The 20,559-nt window shown below is 45.1% G+C and overlaps 2 protein-coding genes across 5 annotated transcripts in view; one reads left to right on the top strand and one right to left on the bottom strand.

The window, feature by feature from the left end:
* The window catches only part of IFT20 (intraflagellar transport 20), an 8,456-nt gene extending 6,715 nt beyond the window's left edge, over nucleotides 1-1,741 (top strand). For 2 of the 3 annotated variants that reach the window (XM_023183833.2, XM_023183834.2), the window contains 2 exons: nucleotides 804-907; nucleotides 1,342-1,741. In XM_023183833.2, the coding sequence (XP_023039601.1) occupies nucleotides 804-907; nucleotides 1,342-1,423 (186 nt within the window). In that variant the 3' untranslated portion in view covers nucleotides 1,424-1,741. The remainder of the gene's footprint in view (nucleotides 1-803; nucleotides 908-1,341) is intronic. The other variant, XM_023183832.2, reaches the window with a different exon arrangement.
* Nucleotides 1,394-11,163, bottom strand: TMEM97 (transmembrane protein 97). Of its 2 annotated transcripts, none has more exons than XM_023183829.3 (3): nucleotides 10,894-11,163; nucleotides 4,374-4,518; nucleotides 1,394-3,497 (listed from the first exon to the last, which is right to left on the bottom strand). In XM_023183829.3, the coding sequence occupies exons 1-3, from the start codon at nucleotides 11,017-11,019 to the stop codon at nucleotides 3,238-3,240; spliced, it is 531 nt and encodes a 176-aa protein (XP_023039597.1). In that variant the 5' UTR covers nucleotides 11,020-11,163; the 3' UTR covers nucleotides 1,394-3,237. The 2 variants fall into 2 exon arrangements, with proteins under 2 accessions (XP_023039597.1, XP_023039596.1); XM_023183828.3 differs by having other exon boundaries at nucleotides 4,374-4,513; nucleotides 10,894-11,149.
* Nucleotides 11,164-20,559: the final 9,396 nt, after the last annotated feature.

Here is a 20,559-nt window from a genome sequence, read left to right as displayed (position 1 = left end):
TTTTTTTTTTTTTTTTTTTGAGATGGAGTTTTCTCTTGTTGCCCAGGCTGGAGTGCAAGGGTGCGATCTTGGCTCACTGCAACCTCCGCCTCCGGGGTTCAAGTGATTCTCCTGCCTTAGCCTCCCAGGTAGCTGGGATTACAGGCATGTGCCACCACGCCTGGCTAATTTTGTATTTTTAGTAGAGACAGGGTTTCTCCATGTTGGTCAGGCTGGTCTCGAACTCCCAACCTTAGGTGATCTGCCTGCCTCAGCCTCCCCAAATGCTGGGATTAAGGTGTAAGCAACCGCACCCAGCCGTTTTTTTGTGTGTGTTTTTAGTAAAGACAGGGTTTCACCATGTTGGTCAGGCAAACTCCTGACCTCAAGTGATCTGCCCACCTTGGCCTCCCAAAGTGCTAGGATTGATTGCAGGCGTGAGCCACCACACCTAGCCTCCTTTCATCTTCATATCAGCACTGATGTAGATGGTTTTATCCTTACTTTATAAATGAAGAAATGAAGGTGTACATAGTATGATTGGTGAAAGGCACAAGGCTGAATGGCACCACCAAATGTGCTCTTGTGCCTGTGTCCCCGGCTCTAGGAATACTCCTAGACATGTCTCAAAGCTGCTGTCAAGTTCTTCAGGCACTTTGTGATCAGTAGGTTAATCCTTCTGACTTAACCCAAAAGCTTTGGGGCTCCACTTTCTTTTCCTTTCTGGAGACTGACATAGCTCCCAGATGACCCCTCCCCACTTTGAGGACTTGATGCTGTAGACGGTTTTAATGAAGCCATGGCCTTCTCTGGCAATACTGTAGGCCATCGGTGCTCGGAACTTGCTCAAATCTATAGCAAAGCAGAGAGAAGCTCAACAGCAGCAACTTCAAGCACTAATAGCAGAAAAGAAAATGCAGCTAGAAAGGTAAGAAGTCATGATGTAAAGCAAGTTCTTTACACAGCTGAATTTCCACTCTTCCTTCTGGAATGATCACTTCTTGTCCTTACTCTTCATCAGTTTTCCCAGGAATAGCATCTCACTTGTCATCCTGATTTGAAGATTTTTAAAAATAAAATTACATTTGATGGGAAGGAAATAGAAAACTTAGCATCAAACCACCTCTAGTAGTTTGAGCATGAAAGGGTCTACGAAGTTGGCTGGCTCTCTGAAAGAAGACTTTCCTAGGGCTGGAGATTTCTCATGGGTGGCTCTGGGTAGGGCTTTGCCTCTTTCTTTCTTCATTCTGAACTCACACCATTTCTTGAAATCATTTAAACCTCTATATCCTTCTCTAGAAGAATTAAGTCTGTGGTTTACTTCATCTTTTTTTCAGGGCCTCTAACAATTTTGTTTTTCAGGTATCGGGTTGAATATGAAGCTTTGTGTAAAGTAGAAGCAGAACAAAATGAATTTATTGACCAATTTATTTTTCAGAAATGAACTGAAAATTTCACTTTTATAGTAGGAAGGCAAAACAAAAAGAGCCCCTCAAAACCAAAAAAACCTCTGTAGCATTCCAGCGGCTTGACCAATGACCTGTCACAAGAGGTGGCATGTAAGGAACGCAGCCCCCTGAAGACAGCACTACAAGTCTGGGGGAGCCAGTTTTAAACATCAGTGCACAGCTGCTGCTGGTGGCCCTGCAGTGTACGTTCTCACCTCTTATGCTTAGTTGGAACTAAGCAGTTTGTAAACTTTCATCCTTTTTTTGTAAATTCACAAAGCTTTGGAAGGATAATACATTTTTGTTTTCAAATGGCTTGATGCACCTTTGTTTCCTGTTGCCCTTGAAATATGTTTAACCTCTCGTGAGAGAACCCTGGATTCTCTATCCCCCGTCCACAAAACAAACCAGGCAGTGGTCAGCAGCTACCTTTATTTGGATCACACATGTGAGTCAGACAGTACCACTACTCAGACCAATATGGCTTGTGAGCAAAATGGGTGAAAATAGAGGGAACTGACCGGGACCTGCTGTCTAACATCATTTTAAGGTTGGACTTGAGCAAAGACTTAGAGAAAGCTGATGGAATGCCAAGCATCAACGTGAAGGACCCTCTATGCACACAGTGGATGTTATGCCTGGCTGTAGCCACCTTCCCTTCTGAGAACAAGATGGGAACCACTGAAGTGTATTAAAGGACTAAGTTATCCACTAGGAAGCATACTAGCACACTTCCAGATCAGCCTTGAGATGCTAGACTTCAGATACAGGAACCTGTGTCAGGTGGCTTCTAGAAATGTGGAAGACTAATAAAGTAACTTAAAAACAAACAAACAAAAACCTTACAGGATGATCTGTTTACAACAGCAACAAAAACATTTTCCAGTTTAATCCATTTCTGACTGAAAGTCATTGTTGGGCTGACCCTTAAGGAAAACTAAGTTTAAACTTCTTTATATAGTATTTTTTCTTTTTTCCTTAGGTTAGAGGTGGGGACAAGAAAACATTGATATAGTTTTGAATTAACGTTAAAGAGGCAAAATTTCACATTTAAAATGGCCCAAAATGTACTGTTCATTTTGCTGACAGGTGATAACACTCTTGAGAATCAGGTGTGGAGGGTTTAGTCATAAGCATATATGCTGTAGGTCAGGTGACTTATGAACATGTCAAACAGGCCATGTTCTTTAGCAGTTTCTGGTCTGGTCCTGCTTTTAGTAATCTTGCAGTGGAACTCAGGCACACAGGTATTTGGTACTACTTCCTTATAACCTAGCCCACACCCCTTTGCCCACTCTCAAGCTGATCGGTCTGTTCATCCCAGTGCCCTTAGAAGGTGAAGGTTTGGGCTGGGCCCAGTGGTTGACGTCTGTAATCCCAGCACTTAGGGAGACTGAGGTGGGCCGATCACTTGAGCCTAGGTGTTCGAGACCAACCTGGGCAACATGGCAAAACCCCGTCCCCACAAAAAAAAAAAAAAAAAGCCATACATGTTGGTATACGCCTGCAGTTCCAGCTACTTGGGAGGCTGAGGAAGATAGCTTGAGCCCCGGAGGCAGAGGTTGCAGTGAGCTGAGATCATGCCACTGCCCTTTACTCCAGCCTGGGCAACAGAGTGAGACTTTAAAAAAAAAAAAAATAAAAGAAGGTGAGGGTTTGACGTGGTTCCTGACACCATCTTGCTCTTGTGCATTGCTGCCAGTGTTTCAAATGCTGCTGAAGATGTGGATTCTGAGCAGTGTTCCTTGTATTGTATCCAACAAGCAACCACCCTGTAGGCATCTCTACCCTGAGCCAGTGGTTGTTTCCTTCATTTTTTTTTTCTTTTCTCCTCATACTTGTAGTAGGGGCTCCGCAACATGAAAATTAAAAGTATGAACGGGATGAGTAAGTAGGGGGCATAGACAGATATAAGCGTTAACCGTTCATGCAAAGTCTCAGGTCTTTGCCCCTTGAAACCACTGGCTTTGGAGAAATCCTCAAACAGAAATGTGGAGAGTATTGGAATTAAGGTCGTCATGGTGTGAACGGAGTAGATGATTGCAGGAGTTCGAATCCACTTGCAGCTTCCTGAGGCAGTCAGGGGAAAAGAAAAATGGTTAGGTCTGTTGATGACTCAGAGGTGTCCATGACCTTCCCACTGTCTCTGCCTGCCTGCTTTCTTCTACTCCCCTTTCCCAGTGGAAACTCAGAACCGGAAACCTGGATGTGCCACACTGCCCAACATGCAGATTTATGTGACAGCTCGCCGAAGAACCAAGACTATAACTCAGAACATAACTCAGCAAAACTCTAGGGCAATAAAACTGCCATTACCTGTTAAAACCTGTGTGGGATAAAATCCAAGGGGAGGGAAATCCCTGCCCCATGGCATCTGTTTGTTCAGTAAATATATATAGGTGAGAGGATCAGGAGGCAGATTCAGTGACCCCAGGGGATGCCAATGGGAAACAAGCATTTTCAGCGGTTCTAGCTTCGTTATCAAGTACACGTGTATGGTCACCTTTTAAAAAAGCATTGATTATGAGAACACTAAGAATAATTTTAAAATGAGAAGCACGTTAGGGATTAGCCTGATGCTACAGCTTATAAGTCAGTATGATACTATCCAACGCAGAGAAATAAAAGCCAACAAAAAGAGAAATTAATTCTGTTGGGGAACAAAACAAAAGGGAACAAGCTCATGGTTTAAGTGGTCTCAGGTTTCAGGCGTATGCAAGGGATTTCTAGACGACTGAGGCAGCCGTGCAGCCCCACTGACCACAGACATGAACCTGAGCCACACTAATGTCCCTTTACAAGATCTACCCTGGTTATTTCCCCCAGATCCTATGGCATCCTCCCACAAACTATGGGACCATCCCCTTCCCTTTGGAGATACTTTCCCAAAAGATTTCTGGGACCTGATTTCTGGGTAAAAATGCGATTTTCCCACCATTTACCAACCTTTGAGGAAGGCATACGTTGCAATGGGAAAGAAAGGCAGCTGAAACACAAGCTCGCAAAACAGAAAGGACTTAAACCAGGCTGGGGGCTCCTGCAGCAGCGGGTCTTTGAACTCCTTAGCATACCACTTCAGCAGGTTTCTAAACTGAAAAAAAAAGATCATGATGAATTACAGCCACCTGGCCTCAACAGGCTTGGTTCTAGCTCATTTAAAAATACACTGGAGGAGCCTGTCATTAATTAGCAACCCCAACCCCAGCAGCAGATGGCATGTCCAGCTGGCTTTTGTGACACAGCCTAGATGGTCATTTAATAAAAACTTACTATCCCTAACTTAAATGTTCCCTTCTCTGTGAAGTTTTCTCAACTGTTCCAGCCCCTTCTTTGTGCTACCCAGCATCTGTTCATAATTCCAAGATAACACATCCAGATGTGTTGGCCACTGTCAGGAGCAACAATAAGTATCTGGCACTTAGTAGGCACTCAGGGTGTTCGCTGAATGAACAAATGTGACATTTCTGCCAACAATATCATTCTTTGTTTAAAAAAACAAACGTGAAAACCATCCTGACACTTTCCCTTTTGCAATGGCAACCACACACCAAGCTCCAAAGGCCAGATTCCCTCAAATGCAGAAATGAATTTCCCTCTTCTTTTCTGGGGGTGGGGGTGGGAGTGAAAGAGGAAGTAAATCTAACCTCCGTGGTGATGTAATTTTGGACACTTTAATTCCAATATGGCAAACAAGTTCCTTATCATTCTTAACTCGCCTAATTCTAATTTTTGGTTTTTAGGAGACAGAATTTTAGTGGAAGAACAAACTCTGCCCCAAACTACAAACTACCTAGTAGCTTCTTGGTTATGCAGGGCTTTAGCATCTCAGTTCTAGCTTGGGCCCCACGCTTCTAATTACCCTGTCAAATAAAAAGGATGTGGATCCATGCCGACCTGGCTACAGGCAGAGAAAAGAAGCAGAGTTTAAGGCTGCCCATCTTGGGCTTTTATAGGAGCCCAAAGCCTAGTGCTCTTGGCTCTATGTGGACTACTAAACGTCTGTCACATCACATTTTACCTCCTAGATGTGGCATTGTCCTGACACAGAGGCCTTCAAAGACAAATCAGTCTTGATATTATGATTAATAAAGGCAACTCCAGGGTAAGAATTTATCTCACAATGGAAAATCCGAGAATATTTTTCCTGTTAATTTTTAATCAAAAGATAAAGGCTAACTATTGTGAAATAGAAGCCCCACTGCTGCAAGAGCACTTTAAGCAAACATCCAGAAACAAATATCCTGTTAGCATATTTTTAATTTCAGAAAGGCTCTGACTAGATAACCAATTTATTGACCAAAGGATCTCCAAATTTGTACTGAATTTGAAACTGAAATTCATAAGCACTTTTCTGGATGGGAATGTGGTTTGAATAGGATTGAATTGATAGGAAACACAAAGGCTAAGTCACTGTCCCTCTCCAGGGTTCTATTTCCTCATCTATAAAATAAGCAACTTGGACTAGATGTTTTCTTAAGATCCCTTTTTTGCTTTTTAGATTTTTAAAAATACTGATACTGGATGAAACTACCTGCTTTAAAAGATTGACTGTAAAATTACTATTTTTGAGACAGTCTCTGTTGCCCAGGCTGGTGGAGTATGGTGATTTGATCTCGGCCCACTGCAGCCTCAACATCCCAGGCTCAGATGATTCTCTCACCTCAGCTTCCCCAGTAGCTGGGACTACAGGTATGCACCACCAAGCTCAGCTAATTTTCTGTAGAGATGGGGTTTCGCCACATTGCCCAGGCTGGTTTCGAACTCCTGGGCTCAAGTGATCCTCTTGCTTCACCCTCCCAAAGTACTGGGATTACAGGTGTGAGTCACTGCACCCGGCCTGACTGTAAAATGTAAGAGGCATTCTGGGTCAGGCCCGGTGGCTCATGCCTATAGTCCCAGCACTTTGGGAGGTCAAGGCAGGTGGATTGCCTGAGGTCAGGAGTTGGAGGCCAGCCTGGCCAACATGGTGAAACCCCATCTCTACTAAAAATACAAAAATTAGCTGGGTGTGGTGGCTCACGCCTATAATCCTAGCTACTCTGGAGGCTGAAGCAGGAGAGTCGCTTGAACCCAGGAGGTGGAGGTTGCAGTGAGCTGAGATAGAGCCACTGTACGTCAGCCTGGGTGACAGAGCGAGACCCCATCTCAAAAAAAAAAAAAAAAAAAAAAGGCATTCTGGCTATTTGAACCTCATTTTCTATTCAATTTGCATACAACCTCTCTGATCCAACTATTTCGTAAATTGAGGCAGACCTGTACAGCACTTTAATTTCTAAGGCCTACAAGATGAGATCAGCGAAATTTAAAAAAACCTTATCACCCAGATATCGTAATAATGAATTATCATAATCGTAACCAACCATCTTACACAGTCATATACCTGCCACCTGATGCCAGAATGAGGCTGGGACTAATTGTGAGTAGGAGAGTAGAAAGCCCAGGCACCTGGCAGACGGGTGAGGCGGGTAGGACCTGGGGCAGAGTGCCTGGCTTTAGGCAAGGCCTTTAATCTCCCTACACTTGTATCCCCATCAATAAAACAGAGCCAGTAATAGTGCCTACTTCACTATTGGTAAGATAGTGACTTAATATATGTAGTCTTTAAAATAATAGCACATAATGATTACTTAATTGAATATAATTAATACATATTTGGAGATATTCAAGTTTAATCCCATTAAAATCACAGCTCACAACTGGTCATTAAAAATTATTAGCTATGACCTCCCCACGAAAGGTAATGAAACTGTTTACATTTATACCTGACTCACATTTGACTCAACTCATCCTTGTTATCCATTAAAAGATGCACCTGGCCTGCACACATGGCTCTCTAAAGCAGGGGTTCCCACTCACCAATCTTGTACTTCTGTAAGTTAGAATGGGAATACAGACTGATTTCAGAGCCAGATGCTCACTTGTTTTTCCTTATTTTTACCAGAAGCAATGTTATCCATCTGCAAATGATACTACAAAATGCTTCCCCTCCTCTCCTTTCCATTTTCTTATCCAAACTAGATTCTTACTGTTTCATAATAAAATAAGAGTTTTTCCAGGCTGGGCACGGTGGCTCACACCTGTAATCCCAGCACTTTGGGAGGCCGAGGCAGGCAGATCGCCTGAGGTCAGGAGTTTGAGACCAGCCTGGCCAACATGGTGAAATGCTGTCTCTAAAAAAATATGAAAATTAGCCGGGCATGGTGGCATGCACATGTAATCCCAGCTACTCGGGAGGCTGAGGCAGGAGAATTGCTTGAACCCGAGAAGCAGAGGTTGCAGTAAGCTGAGATCGCACCACTGCTTTCCAGCCTGGGCGACAAAGACTGTCTCAGGAAAAAAAAAAAAAAAAGAAAGAAAAAGAAAAATTTTAAAAAATGAGTTTTTCCAAGCAGTGATTTGGTGCAATCCAAGAAAAAAAATTTATTTTGCAAATTCCAGCCCAACCACTAGGTGATCTCCTACAGGCTTTTAGCTCTAGGGAAAAATTCCTTCTACTTCGGGAAGAAAACAACAGATGTTAAATTTTGGCATTTTTCAAAGAGAATGTGAGAATAATTCAAGACTTTTATTATTATTTGCCCCATAGAGAAGTAACAAAATCAGCATTTCCTACACCAAAGCAACAAGAATGGAGGCACAGACCTTCCATGCCAGGATGCCCCCGTGTTAATGCCTTCAAACATCATCACACACACAGATACACACACAACCAGGATGCCCCTGTGCTAATGCCTAACATCACATCAGACACACACACATACAAACGTTCTGGCCAGATGCTGCCTGCACTGGCCCTTGGGCCTTCTGCAGTAAGTCAGGATTAAAAAAATAAAGCTGATGCTGGGAATGGTCAGTCACGCCTGTAATCTCAGCACTTTGGGAGGCTGAGGCAGGAGGATGGCCTGAGCCCAGAAGACCAGCCTGGGTAACATAGTAAGACATCATCTCTACAAAAAATAAAAAATTAGCCAGGTGTGCACCTATGGTCCTAGCTACTCAGGAGACAGGTGGAAGGATCTCTTGTGCTCAGGAGTTCAAGGCTGTGGTAAGCCATGACTGCATCACAGCACTGCAAGCCTGGGTGACAAAGGACCCTGTTTCTAAAAAAAAGACTGAGGAAATTTTATCAAATTTAAACATTTAAATGGGATCTTTATGATATGATGCTGAGAACCTTTTAAGTGTATTTTGTTAGGGGTGAGCAAGATGGGCTTGTGGGAATGGCACATCCAGGAAGGATAAAGAAACCAACAGCTGTGAAGTCTGGAATGGCTACATGGAGTAGCAGGCTAATTATGAAGTATTAAAAGGTCCTGGCTGGGCGCGGTGGCTCAAGCCTGTAATCCCAGCACTTTGGGAGGCCGAGGCGGGCGGATCACGAGGTCAGGAGATCTAGACCATCCTGGCTAACATGGTGAAACCCCGTCTCTACTAAAAAATACAAAAAACTAGCCGGGCGAGGTGGCAGGCACCTGTAGTCCCAGCTACTGGGGAGGCTGAGGCAGGAGAATGGCGTGAACCCGGGAGGCGGAGCTTGCAGTGAGCTGAGATCCGGCCACTGCACTCCAGCCCCGGCCACAGAGCGAGACTCCATCTCAAAAAAAAAATAATAATAATAAAAATAAATAAATAAATAAAAGGTCCTAAAACACCAGAGACAGGCAGCCTGCCTGAGTATTGCTGGCCACACAGGTTTCAAAAACCACAGATAGGCCAACACTGTAGTAGATTTTCCTTTCTTTAGGGCAATTAATGGTTACTGCAGAGCTGCGATGACCTCTTCGGTTTTCAGGAAGAGTCTGTACTATCTGGCCCTGTAGTAGGCTGAATAATGACCCCCAAAGAGAAACACATCCTAATCCCTGAAACCTGTGACTGTTACTCTATTTGGCAAAAGGGACTTTGCAGATGTAATTAAGGATTTTGAGATGGGAGATTTTCTGGGTTATCTGGTGCGCCCTGAATGTATGACAAGTGTCTTTATAAAAGCGAAGCAGAGGGAGCTCTGACTACAGAAAGGGTGGCAATGTGATGACCTGAAGCAGAGATTGAAGTGATGTGAACACAAGCCAAGGAACATTGGCAGCCACCAGAAAATGGAAGAGGCAAGAACCAAATTCTCCCCTGGAGCCCTCCGAAGGAGTGAGCCCTGCCTTGATTTGAGCACTGTTAAGATTTCATTGTGAACTTCTGGCCTCCAGAACTGTAAACTATATTTGTGGTAACTACAACAGCAATATGAAAACGAACCCACCCTGTATACGTTTGAGCTTATAATTTAACTCAACTCTCTCAACAGCTGAGGATACAGAGCCCTGACCCGCCCAAGTCACCACCAGTTCTTGGAAGAACCAAGTCCCCAGACCGCACCTTGCCTCATACTACCTACGCTTTTCCCACGCAAAAGGAGGCCAGAGGTCTTCCCGTTGTGTTTGGTTCTAGAAGCAAACAAGAGAGTGACTTACGGGAGTGGTGGAACATTCTTGAGCCGTGGCCTTTTTGGGAGAGTTAGGTCCCTTGAAAAGTCGATGGGAGCTATATTCTCCTTCCAGGAAACAAAAAAAAATTTTGCACCCATTTGTGGGAGCTCATGACCCTCAGGTAAAACCTCTCCTCGGCAGAGAAAAAGCATTTAAGGAGAAACACAAATAAAATCTTCAGGTAGACCAGTCAGTCCTGCCTACAGTTCTAGATAAGTTGGAGAAACAGAACTGAGGACAGGAATCCATGGAAGAAGGTGACAGGGTCCAGACACGAGAAAAAAACCCAACGAACCGGGAAACTAAAACTGTAGCTTCGAAGAAAAAAACAAAGCAATAAAGCAGAGTTTGGGATTAAAAGAATGCTCTCCAACCACGAAATCGGGATTTTCACCTTGTTTTTACTCGGGAGATCATTGTTACTCGAACCCAATATTGAAGAGCCAATCTGAAAAGATGGCAATTTACTCTCGAGCTCTGGAAGTTGCTGGAACCTGACCTTGAAGCAGTGACGATCTGTGAACCCCCCAGCTGCACCAACTAAGGCCCTAAACCTTCAGACAGGTATATTTCCACTTGGACTTTTTCTCTGGGATCAGACTGGTATTTTAAAGCCCTTCCAAAAAAAAAAGCTTAAAGCAAACCTGTGACTTCAGACACCACTTCATCCAGACTACTTCCCTCAGTCACTGACAACCGGCCAGAGGTGGAATCGCGGGAAACCTTAAACTCAGGGAAGAAGTGACTTTAAAGGAAACAAAGCGTTCGCCCCTGCCGCTTGGGAGAAGGGTCTGGGATAGAGACAAAGCCCGAGGAAAACACAGAGCTAAAGTTTTTAGGGTTAGGAGCTGGGGAGGCATGGGCAGGACCCAAGGGAGGCGGCAGAACTGGAACCCAGGGTGCGCGAGCGCGGAGGAGGTGGAGGCCCTGTGGACGCAGGGCGCGGGAAAGCCTCGGAGGGCCAGGATAAGACGGGCGCCCCTCACCTCGACTGGGTAAAGCTCGCGCGGCAGCACCGCCTGCAGGTCCATGAACAGGGTGATGGGGATGTGGCTGAGAAAGTAGAGGCCCAGCAGCCACTCCACGCAGCGCCTGGTTGCCGGAACCCCCATCGTCTGTCGGTGGGGCCTGGACCGCCGATGTGAGAAGACGTGCCAAGTCCGCGCGCCTTCCCGGACCCACTCGCCTTGGTCGCCGCCCCGCCCCCTCGGGGGCTATGCATGCCGCTCCCATTGGCTGGGGAGAAGAGGAGGCTCGCGTACAGGGGGCGGCATTCCCAGCAGGGCGCATCCATTGGTCCGTATAAGTATAGCGCGTGCGGAAGGCGCCTCGTAAGCCGTTTCCATTGGCCGCCGGGAGCGCCGCGTGGGCGTAGCTTAGTCACGTCTTTCGGCGCGCGGCTACTCAGTACAGATCGCGGATACGAGGGCGGGCCCTGCGTTTCCGTGATGGCCGGGTGGTATCCTGGTCTCCGGGCGGCTGCCGGCGGTGCTCCCTTCCCTCGTGGCTTCGTTCGTTCGCTCTGTTCGTGTACTAGTGACCAGCGCCTGTGCTGGGCCGCGGTGCCCCAGTGCAGTGCGGGCGTCACCGAGCGGGGGTCGCAGAGAGGGGCACGAGCGCCGCGGCGCAGGTTCCCGGCCCAGCCGCAGTTGCAGGTCTGGGGAGGCAGCCGGCCGCGGTGAACAAATAAGCAGAGGGGAGGACTCGAGGGACGTAGGAGGCATTAAAATGGACAGGAATCCTCACCGGCTGTGGAGCATGAGGAAAGGTCAAGGATTCGTTCACTCGTTCAGCAAATACTGATGTTCAACTCCACGCTGGGCGTAGGCCTGTCTCGGGGCAGGATCGCCGAGGCTACCATTTGCTAAGAGGTGACACAGGGCAAGGGAGTGCGAGGAAGGAATGCAGCTTGGACTACGTGGACCTTGAGTGGGCAGCAGCGTTGGTTGGAGGAGGCAGTTGGGTGAGCCTGTCTGGAGAGGTAGGCTTGTGAGGCATCCGCCTTTGATGGCGAGCAGAGGGCCTGGGAGAGATCCTGGGGGAGCTCCAGCCTCGGGTCATGGGAGGAGGGACCTAAGATAGGAGCGGACTAGCAGGAGACGATGTCACAGGGAGGGGCAGCCGTGTCAACACTTGAGTGATGCCCACCTGTGGCCCTGTGAGGAACAGCTGTGTCGTGGGGGCAGGAGCCAGGGAGTGACAAAGTGGGGAAATGGAGGCAGGAAGTGTAGACAGCTGGTCACGAAGGGGAGGAGACATGGGGCAGTAGCTGGAGAGAGGCACTCGAGAGTTTATTTCTCAGGTGAGAAAGACTTGAGCTAGTTTAGTTTGGACAATGGGAGAGGTTGCCCCTACTCGAGAAGAGCAGGAAATGCGGCTCAAAGCCCTGAAGGAGGCGGAGGGAATGGAAGGATTGGGGTGGGTTAGGTGGGTGCTCTGCGCTCCACCCAGCTGCCCCTTCCCTTGGGACGCTATGGGCTAGGACAGAGGGATTGTGGCAGTGTTGAAGACCCAGCTGAGGTGGGAGAGCCGCTGACCCAGAGGCCCCAGTCTCTCAGGCTGTGTGCTTTGCATTTCTCTAGTGCGGGGGCCTACCCGAAAGAAGGCTGCTGGACCCCTACAGAGTTTGGGTTCAGAAAGACGAAAGGTGGTTTTGAAGAGTTGAACAACAGTGATTGAGGTGCTGGAGGTTTCAGTTCAAGCTAGGCGGGGGAGAGGGAGAGGTGAGGCCAAAGGGGGCTATAAGACAGTGGAGGAATGAATGGGTTTGAGACCTGCTGAGAAACACGTGCCAGCATGATGGGAGTCACTGGGCTGGAAGGGTGGGAGCTTATGAGGAGGGCGTGCAATACCTGAATTCCTGGGGTCAGGTAGAGGTTCTGCCCGTGGGAGTGTGCGACTGAAATGGAGTGGAGGGTAAGGTCTTTGGAGATGACGTCAAGGGAAGGCCATCCAGGGTGATGGTGGCGAAAATGCCACTGCACACGGGGGAGTAACTAGAAGGAAGGTGAGCATGGAATGACAGTGGAGGGGAAACTGTGTGGACATGGCCTCGAGGAGCCGGGAGGCTGCTGATCCTGACCTTGAAGAGTGTGAGAACGTGAATAGCCTGTGCTGGAGAGGGCTGTGGGGAAGCTGAGTCCTCAGCCCAGTGCCAGTTACTGGGGGAGGTGACAATGGAGGGGTTTGGCTGGGGAGGAGGAGGAGCAGGTTGGAAGGAGACACAGGAAGAGATGTGGAGGTCCTTGGGTGGGGAGCAGGGGATAAACAGCATGGGCGGCTGGGCATTGTGAGGGCACACAGTTCTGGCGTCCTCTGAGCCTCAGGTCAGCCTTGCCCGGGATCCCAGAACCGACAGCCAGAGGAAGGCAGGGGTGTTCAGTGCTGTTTGTCCTGCTCAGAGGGGGGAGCCTGTCTCCATGGAGAGAACACTCTACCAGGGGCTTAGGAGGGAGGACTCAGAATTAGCTGCTGCTTTTTTTCCACGGGAGAAAAAAAAAAAGCCATTGCCTGGGAAACCTTAGGTCACCTGAGGAGAGAGGCCATTTTGTTCACAACATAAACCTTAAAGGCAATTTGCTCTTCAGACTCCACTCTGTTCCCATTCCCCTCGTATCAGTCACTTAGTAGCCATCTTGGTTATCAAATTGACCATTGAGGTATTGCAGTGCTTGTGTTCAAGTAACCCGTAGTGGCTCATACCTGTAATCACTTTGGGAGGTGGAGGCAGGAGGATCCCTTGAGGCGAGGAGTTTAAGACCAGCCTGGGCAACATAGCAAGACCCCATCTCTTAAAAAAAAAATTTAGTTGGGCATGGTGGTGTGCCTGTAGTCCCAGCTACTTAGGAGACTGAGTTGGGAGGATCCCTTGAGCCCAGGAGTTTGAGGCAGCAGTGAGCTATGATCACTTCACTGCACTCCAGCCTCCACAACAGTGAGACTCCTCTCAAAGGCCCTAACGTGCAATGGTAGTGATGTGACAATTCGGATATGCCAATGAGAAACTATAAAGTTCCTTTATGTGAAAAAGTAGAGATTTTTGACTTAGGAAAAAATGCTGAGGTTCACATACCATTTATTACAGTATATTGTTATACTTGTTCTATTTTATTGTTAATGTCTTACTGTGCTTGATTTATAAATTAAACTTTACCATAGGTTTATATGTATAGGAAAAAACAATATGGTTCAGTACTACCTGTGGTTTCAGGCCTCCACTGGGGGTCTTGGGACATGTTCTCTGAAGGATAAGGGGTACTGTTGTCTACAGCTCCTCTCTCCCTTCTCCAAACCATTCACTTGAATGAGAACATGAAGGCTGGGCATGATGGTTCATGCCTGTAATCCCAGAAGAGGCCAAGGCAGGTGGATTACCTGAGGTCAGGAGTTCCAGACCAGCCTGGCCAACATGGTGAAACCCCATCTCTACTGAAAATACAAAAGTTAGCCAGCCATAGTGGTGCGCACCTCTAGTTCCAGCTACTCCGGAGACTGAGGCAGGAGAATTGCTTGAACCTGGGAGCAGGAGGTTGCAGTGAGTCGTGATAATGTGATTGCACTCCAGCCTGGGTGACAGAACAAAACCCGGGCCCAAAAAAAAAAAAAAAATAAAAAAAAAGGCCAGGCACGGTGGCTCAGGACTGTAATCCCAGCACTTTAGGAGGCTGAGGTGGGTGGATCACCTGAGGTCAGGAGTTCAAGACCGGCCTGGCCAACATGGTGAAACCCCATCTCTACTAAAAATACAAAAATTAGCCAGGCATGGTGGGTGTGTGCCTGTAGTCCCAGCTACATGGGAAGCTGAGGCAGGAGAATCACTTGATCCTGGGAGGTGGAGGTTGCAATGAGCCAAGATCGCACCAGTGCACTCTAGCCTGAGTGACAGAGCGAGACTCCATCTCCAAAAAACAAACAAACAAACAAAAACAAAACAAACATGAAGAGCTGGGTGGGCCTTTAAAGATAATCTAGGCCTAACACCTCATGAGGAAACTGAGGCTCAGAGAGGTGTTTGTCCCAGGTCACAAAGTGAATGACAAGGCAGGGACTGGAACCCTGGTATCCTAATGCCCAACCCCAGGCCAAGTCTTCTATCCCTAGGGTAGAGCAGCGCCTTCCCGCACAAGGTCTTCAGACCAAACCCAGGGCCCAGGAGAGGCCTGGCTAGGCTGGCACACTGCATAGCTGGAGAGGCCTGGCAGCACTGCTCCCACCCTCCACCCATTATGGCTTTAAGGGTATGGTGGTACCTTTTAATTTACCTTGGGGTGGGTTAGGTGGGTGCTCTGTGCTCCTCCCAGCTTCCCCTTCCCTTGGGAAGTTATAATTAAGTTTCCTATAGAACTTAATTATGACTGCTTGCTGGAGGGCAATGGGGCAGGAGGAGTGTGGGCTAGGATTTGTGCAGGAAATGTGGTAAGTGTACTGGTGTCAATGTGACCACTTCTCAAAAAACATCTCATCCAGCCCTGGCAACATAGTGAGACCCCCATCTCTATAACAAAAATTAGCCGATGTGGTACGCACCTGTAGTCCCAGCTACTCAAAAGGCTGAGGTGGAAGGATGGCTTGAACCCAGGAGTTCAAGGCTGCAGTGAGCCGTGATTGCACCACTGCGCTCCTGCCTGGGTAACAGTGTGATCCTGTCTTAGAAAACCCCCAATGTCACCTAGCCAAATTTGTTACCTATAAAGATTTTCAAGGCCAAGTACTTTCAGTGGATGGTCCCTCTGTCCAAAAAAATTATGTCCAGCCATTTGAAATTCCTTTGGTGGGGGACCATAGCTCTTAATTTGATGAGGTCAGAGAAGTTTTAGAATGCAAATGGCTCTAAAGAGGTCAACTGAAGAAGGCAACTGTGGAAAGAATGACCCCGTCCTTATGAGAACAATGTTTAGTGCCTTTAAAAAAGTATTTATATTGTGATGAGACAAACACCATTAGCCTAACGGTGGACCCAATGGTGGCAGAAAGGGAATTCTAGCATTGTAACCCCAGCTGAAAGGTACTTGGAGCAGGCCATGCTGGATTGGCCACTTGCCTCTTTGACAGCAACTGTACAAAGCTCTTTCGTCACCTCCCAGGTTTTGCTTCACTTTCTCTCTACTTAAAATGCACCCACCCTTCTCACCCCACCCCTGCTTGCCTCCCCCATCTCTGTGTATTTTAATATTCGGCTGAAGGCCACCCCCCCTCCCCCAATAGCCTCTGTTTGGTGGCACTGTTACGTCCTCTGAACCTATCTCCGAAAATGTGTCCCTGTCCACTGAGCAACACTGATTGAAGCCCATGTCTCTGGACATATTTCCCACTAGATCATAGATTCCTTGAAAAGTGTAAAAACCTTATATTTTTCACTGTTTTAAAACTTGCCCTTTTAAAAATTAGGAGCCAGAACACCAAGTCAAAAAGAATAAGAAATAAACACTTATCAAAAATATTTATTATACAAGAAAAATTATGAATACATCTTTCACCTCAGTTCAGCAATTCTAAGTCCTGTCTTCATTAATAATTCACTGTATGACCTCATGCAAATCATGTCGTATTCCTCATTCTTTGTACCTTCATTTGTAAAATGAGCTTGAACTAGACACTCTTTCAGGTCATTTCTTGGTCTAAAATCCCACAAATTTGCAGATTTAAGCTGAATCAAATTTACCCTATTAAAAAGGCTGATTTGTTTAGTGTTAACGCAAAAACATAAACACCATCAACTCCCACAAAAGTAAACAATCACAGTAATCACAGCAATCACAGTAATTCCTGGTAGTGAAGCACAAAACATTTTCCTCCTACCCCTAAAATAAATGTCTTATCACAATGACACGAACACCAAGTAAAAATAAAATACTAGGTGTCACTGGGGTTAGTGATGACTTTAAACGGAAAACCAAAGGCACATCCATGAAAGAAAGAATTGGTAAGTTAGGTTTCACTAAAATTTAAAACCCCTGCTCTGCAAAAGACCATCAAGAGAAAGAGAAGACAAGACAGTTTGGCAGTTTCTTACAAAGTTAAACCTATTTTTACTATTCAATCCAGCAATCACACTCCTTAGTATTTAACTAAAGGAGCTGAAAATTCATGTCTACACAAAAACTAAAACACCGATATTTACAGCATTCTTTATTCATAATTGCCAAAACTTGGCAACAATTCAGGTGTCCTTCAGTAGGTGAATGGGTAAGTAAACTGTGATATATATACCAGACAGTGGAATATTATTTATCACTAAAAAGAAATGAGCTACCAAGCCAGGAAAAGACATGGAGGAACCTTGGATGCATATTCAAGAATATGTGAAAGAAGCCAATGTGAAAAGGCTCCATAACGATTGGAAACATAGGATATCCTAGAAAAGACAAAACGACGGAAACAGTAAAAAGATCAGTAGTTGCCAGGAATTTGAGGGGAAGAAAGTAAAAGGATGAACAGGTGGACACCAGGGATGTTTTTCAGCAGTGAATACTATAACGATAGATAAATGTCACTATACATTTGTCAAAACGCATAGAACTACACCAAGAGTGAACCTTTCATCTATTGTAGGAAATGTATTATAACAAATGTGCAGGAGGCCGTGTCTTTACTTTCAGCTCAACTTTGCTGCGAACCTAAAACTACTTGAAAAAATAAAGTCTGTTTATCTATATAAACACCACCAAAGTAAATAATTACAATAAACTCATATTCAGTATTTCTAAAGCACTTCTTCCAAATAGTATGTGTATTTAAAAATTTTTAAACTTTACTAAAAAACTGAATGGTAAACTGAAAACAATGGTTACCTCTAAGAAATGAAACAGAGAAAGGAGGGCGTTCTTTCAGATTTTACTTGTTACAGTGTAGCCTGAACTTTTAACAATATCCGTTTGACTTTTGTATTATTTGTGTTTAGTAGTATATTTTAATAAAAGGGGCCACAATGTACTAAAAAATTAAACACATTGCTAGCACAACCTTTCCTCACCTGTGACCAGGCTGTCAGACTAGATAACATATCTAGAGGTAAGATTAAAGTTCTTACCAAACCAAAAAAAATTTTTTTAAAAAATTCTGCCTGAGTTCGGTCTAACAAAATGTCTCGAGAAAAGCATTTTACAAAAAAATGTCCTTAATGGGCATACTTTTAACAGTGCAAATTACCTTTAAAAGACTGGGCCTGTAATCTCAGCTACTCTGGAGGCTGAGGCAACAGGACTGCTTGGGCCCAAGAGTTTGAAAACAGCCTGGGTAACACGGGCTGTTAAAGAAAAAAAGAAAAGAAATTGAAAAAATGGAGAGAAGGGAGTGGACAAGAGCAAGGATGTGGAAGAACTCAGTCTTTACCATGGTTAACTTGAGTAAAATAAAAATTGTCTTGTATGAACCAGCCTCTTCTCATTGCCTGTTTACATAGGTAACATGGTGAAACCCTGTCTCTACCCAAAACAAAACAAAACAAAAAACACACCAAAAAGAACAAAAATTAGGTGTGCTAGTGCACACCTGTAGTCCCAGCTACCTGGGAGGCTGAGGTGGGAGAATAATTGAGCCCAGGAAGTAGAGGCTGCAGTGAGCCGTGATTGCACCACTGCCCTGTAGCCTGGGTGATAGCAAGACCCTTAGTTATTCTAAATCAACACATTTTTTTTTTAAAAAGGAATAATCTTTGTAAATATTTTCTCCCAGTCCAGCTTATCAATTTTTTATTTCATATATTGTGCTTTTGGGTTGTCTCTAAGAAAATATTTGTCTAGTCTGTGGTCACAAAGACTTTCTTTTGTATTTTTTCTTCTAGAATATTTCATTTTCAGTTTTACATTTAGGTCTGCAGTGCATTTTGAGTTAATTGTTTATTATGATTCAAAGTATAGATTGAGGCTCTTGTTTTGCATATGGACACCTAGTTCTAGTGTCATTTATTGAAAACACTGTCATTTCTGTGTTGGATTCTCTTTGTACTTCTGTTGAAGATTAGTTAATCATAGATGTGTGGGTCTTTTTTTGGACTAAAACTATTATTAATCCTGATTTGTATTGCATCTGACAGATCCAGAATGATTTGAAAAGTTAATTAGCTAACAAATTTAGAAATTTGTCAAGTGTCTTATTTGGAACCTGGCATTTGCTGACAGTAGTTTGTAATCTACAGAAGGGTTTTCTAAAATAACTTGAAGCCTAAGATTAAAGGGAGATTTTGCTAATGATTCATTATCTGTTTGGAAAAACTTGTGTGATTTTTCATGGAGTAGGGATGAGCTGAAATGGTTTTTCCTAGAAGATGCCCATTTTCTTTTTTGTAGAAGTACTTGGTAGTTCTCTAAGAATCTGTGTTTGTGCTTTATATCTTCTTTGATAGTGATACATTTTGGGTCAGTTCTCTTTTTGTTTAAAACCATCACATATTTGTCCTAAATTAAATACGTAAGCCAGACTTGATTGCTTATGCCTGTAATCCCAGAATTTTGAGAGGCAGAGGCAGGCGGATCACTTGAGCCCAGGAGTTTGAGACCACCTGGGCACCATAGCGAGACCCCCTTTCTACAAAAATCAAAAACAGTTTGGGTGCGGTGGCGTAGGCATGCAATCCCAGCACTCTGTGAGGCCGAGGCAGGCAGATCACCTGAGGTCAAGAGTTTGAGACCAGCCTGGCCAACATAGTGAAACCCTGTTTCAACTAAAACAAACCAAACAAAAAATTCGTTGGGTGTGGTGATGCATGCCTGTGATCCCGGCTACTCAGGAGGCTGAGGCAGGAGAATCGCTTGAACCCAGGTGGTGGAGGTTGCAGTGATCCAAGATTGTGCCACTGCACTCCAGCCTGGATGACAGAGCAAGACTCCGTCTCAAAAAAAACAAAAACAAAAACATAGCCTGGCATGGTGGTGCATTCCTGTTGTCCTAGCTGAGGTGGGAGAATTGCTTGAGCCCAGGAGTTCAAGGTTACAGTAAGCGATGATGGCCCCACTGCACTCCAACCTGGGTGACAGAGAGAGACTCTGTCTCTAAACAAACTAACTAAAGGTTTAATTACTTTTAAAAAGTACACAATTATTGTTTTTAGGATGAGATTTTTTCTTTTTTTTTTTTGAGACAGACCCTTGGTTTGTCACCTAGGCCTGAGTGCAGGGGCTCAATCAGCTCACTGCAGTCTTGAACCCCTGGGCTAAAGTGAGGCCGGAGCCTCAGCTTACCGAGTAGCTAGGACTATAGGATTAGGAATACAGGCACATGCCACCACACCCAGTTAATTTTTTTGTAGAGACAAGGTCTCACTATGTTGCCCAAGCTAAAGTCCAGCTTCCTGGCCTCCGGCACTTCAGCCTCCCAAAGTGCTAGAATTACAGGCACGAGCCACTGTGCCTCGTCTGTTCTTTTATCATTAAATTGTATAGACCTGTAGAGTGAAAGAATTGATATTTGGCTGTACATTGGTGTTCCATAATATAATGAGGTTTGAGCTAGTCTCAGTATTTGGATGTTTATTATTTAGTAATTTAGAAGTACTTTGCAATTAACACCTTTAAATTAACTTAAAAATTTTAATGTGGTAGAAATTAAAATGCCAAGAAGCAGGTGTTATTTTAAAAAGATCATTGGACAAAATATTGAGGTTAATTTAAGACAGACTTTCAGGATTAATAGCTATTTTAAATTTTTTTTTTTTT

This window comes from Piliocolobus tephrosceles, chromosome 16 (genome assembly GCF_002776525.5).
Source record: "Piliocolobus tephrosceles isolate RC106 chromosome 16, ASM277652v3, whole genome shotgun sequence".
In the NCBI taxonomy this organism is placed as follows: domain Eukaryota; kingdom Metazoa; phylum Chordata; class Mammalia; order Primates; family Cercopithecidae; genus Piliocolobus; species Piliocolobus tephrosceles.
Note: the sequence above shows the minus strand (reverse complement) of the source record. Positions and strands in the feature narration are given on the sequence as shown.

What these genes read in the sequence shown, in the direction of transcription:
- TMEM97 (XM_023183828.3), bottom strand. Translation starts at nt 11,129, where the DNA reads ATGCATAGCCCCCGAGGGGGCGGGGCGGCGACCAAGGCGAGTGGGTCC. An exon ending in GCGAGCTTTACCCAGTCGAG is followed by an intron (nt 4,514 to 10,893) that starts GTGAGGGGCGCC and finishes TTTTCAGTTTAG; the next exon opens with AAACCTGCTGAAGTGGTATG. An exon ending in AACGTATGCCTTCCTCAAAG is followed by an intron (nt 3,498 to 4,373) that starts GTTGGTAAATGG and finishes TGACTGCCTCAG; the next exon opens with GAAGCTGCAAGTGGATTCGA.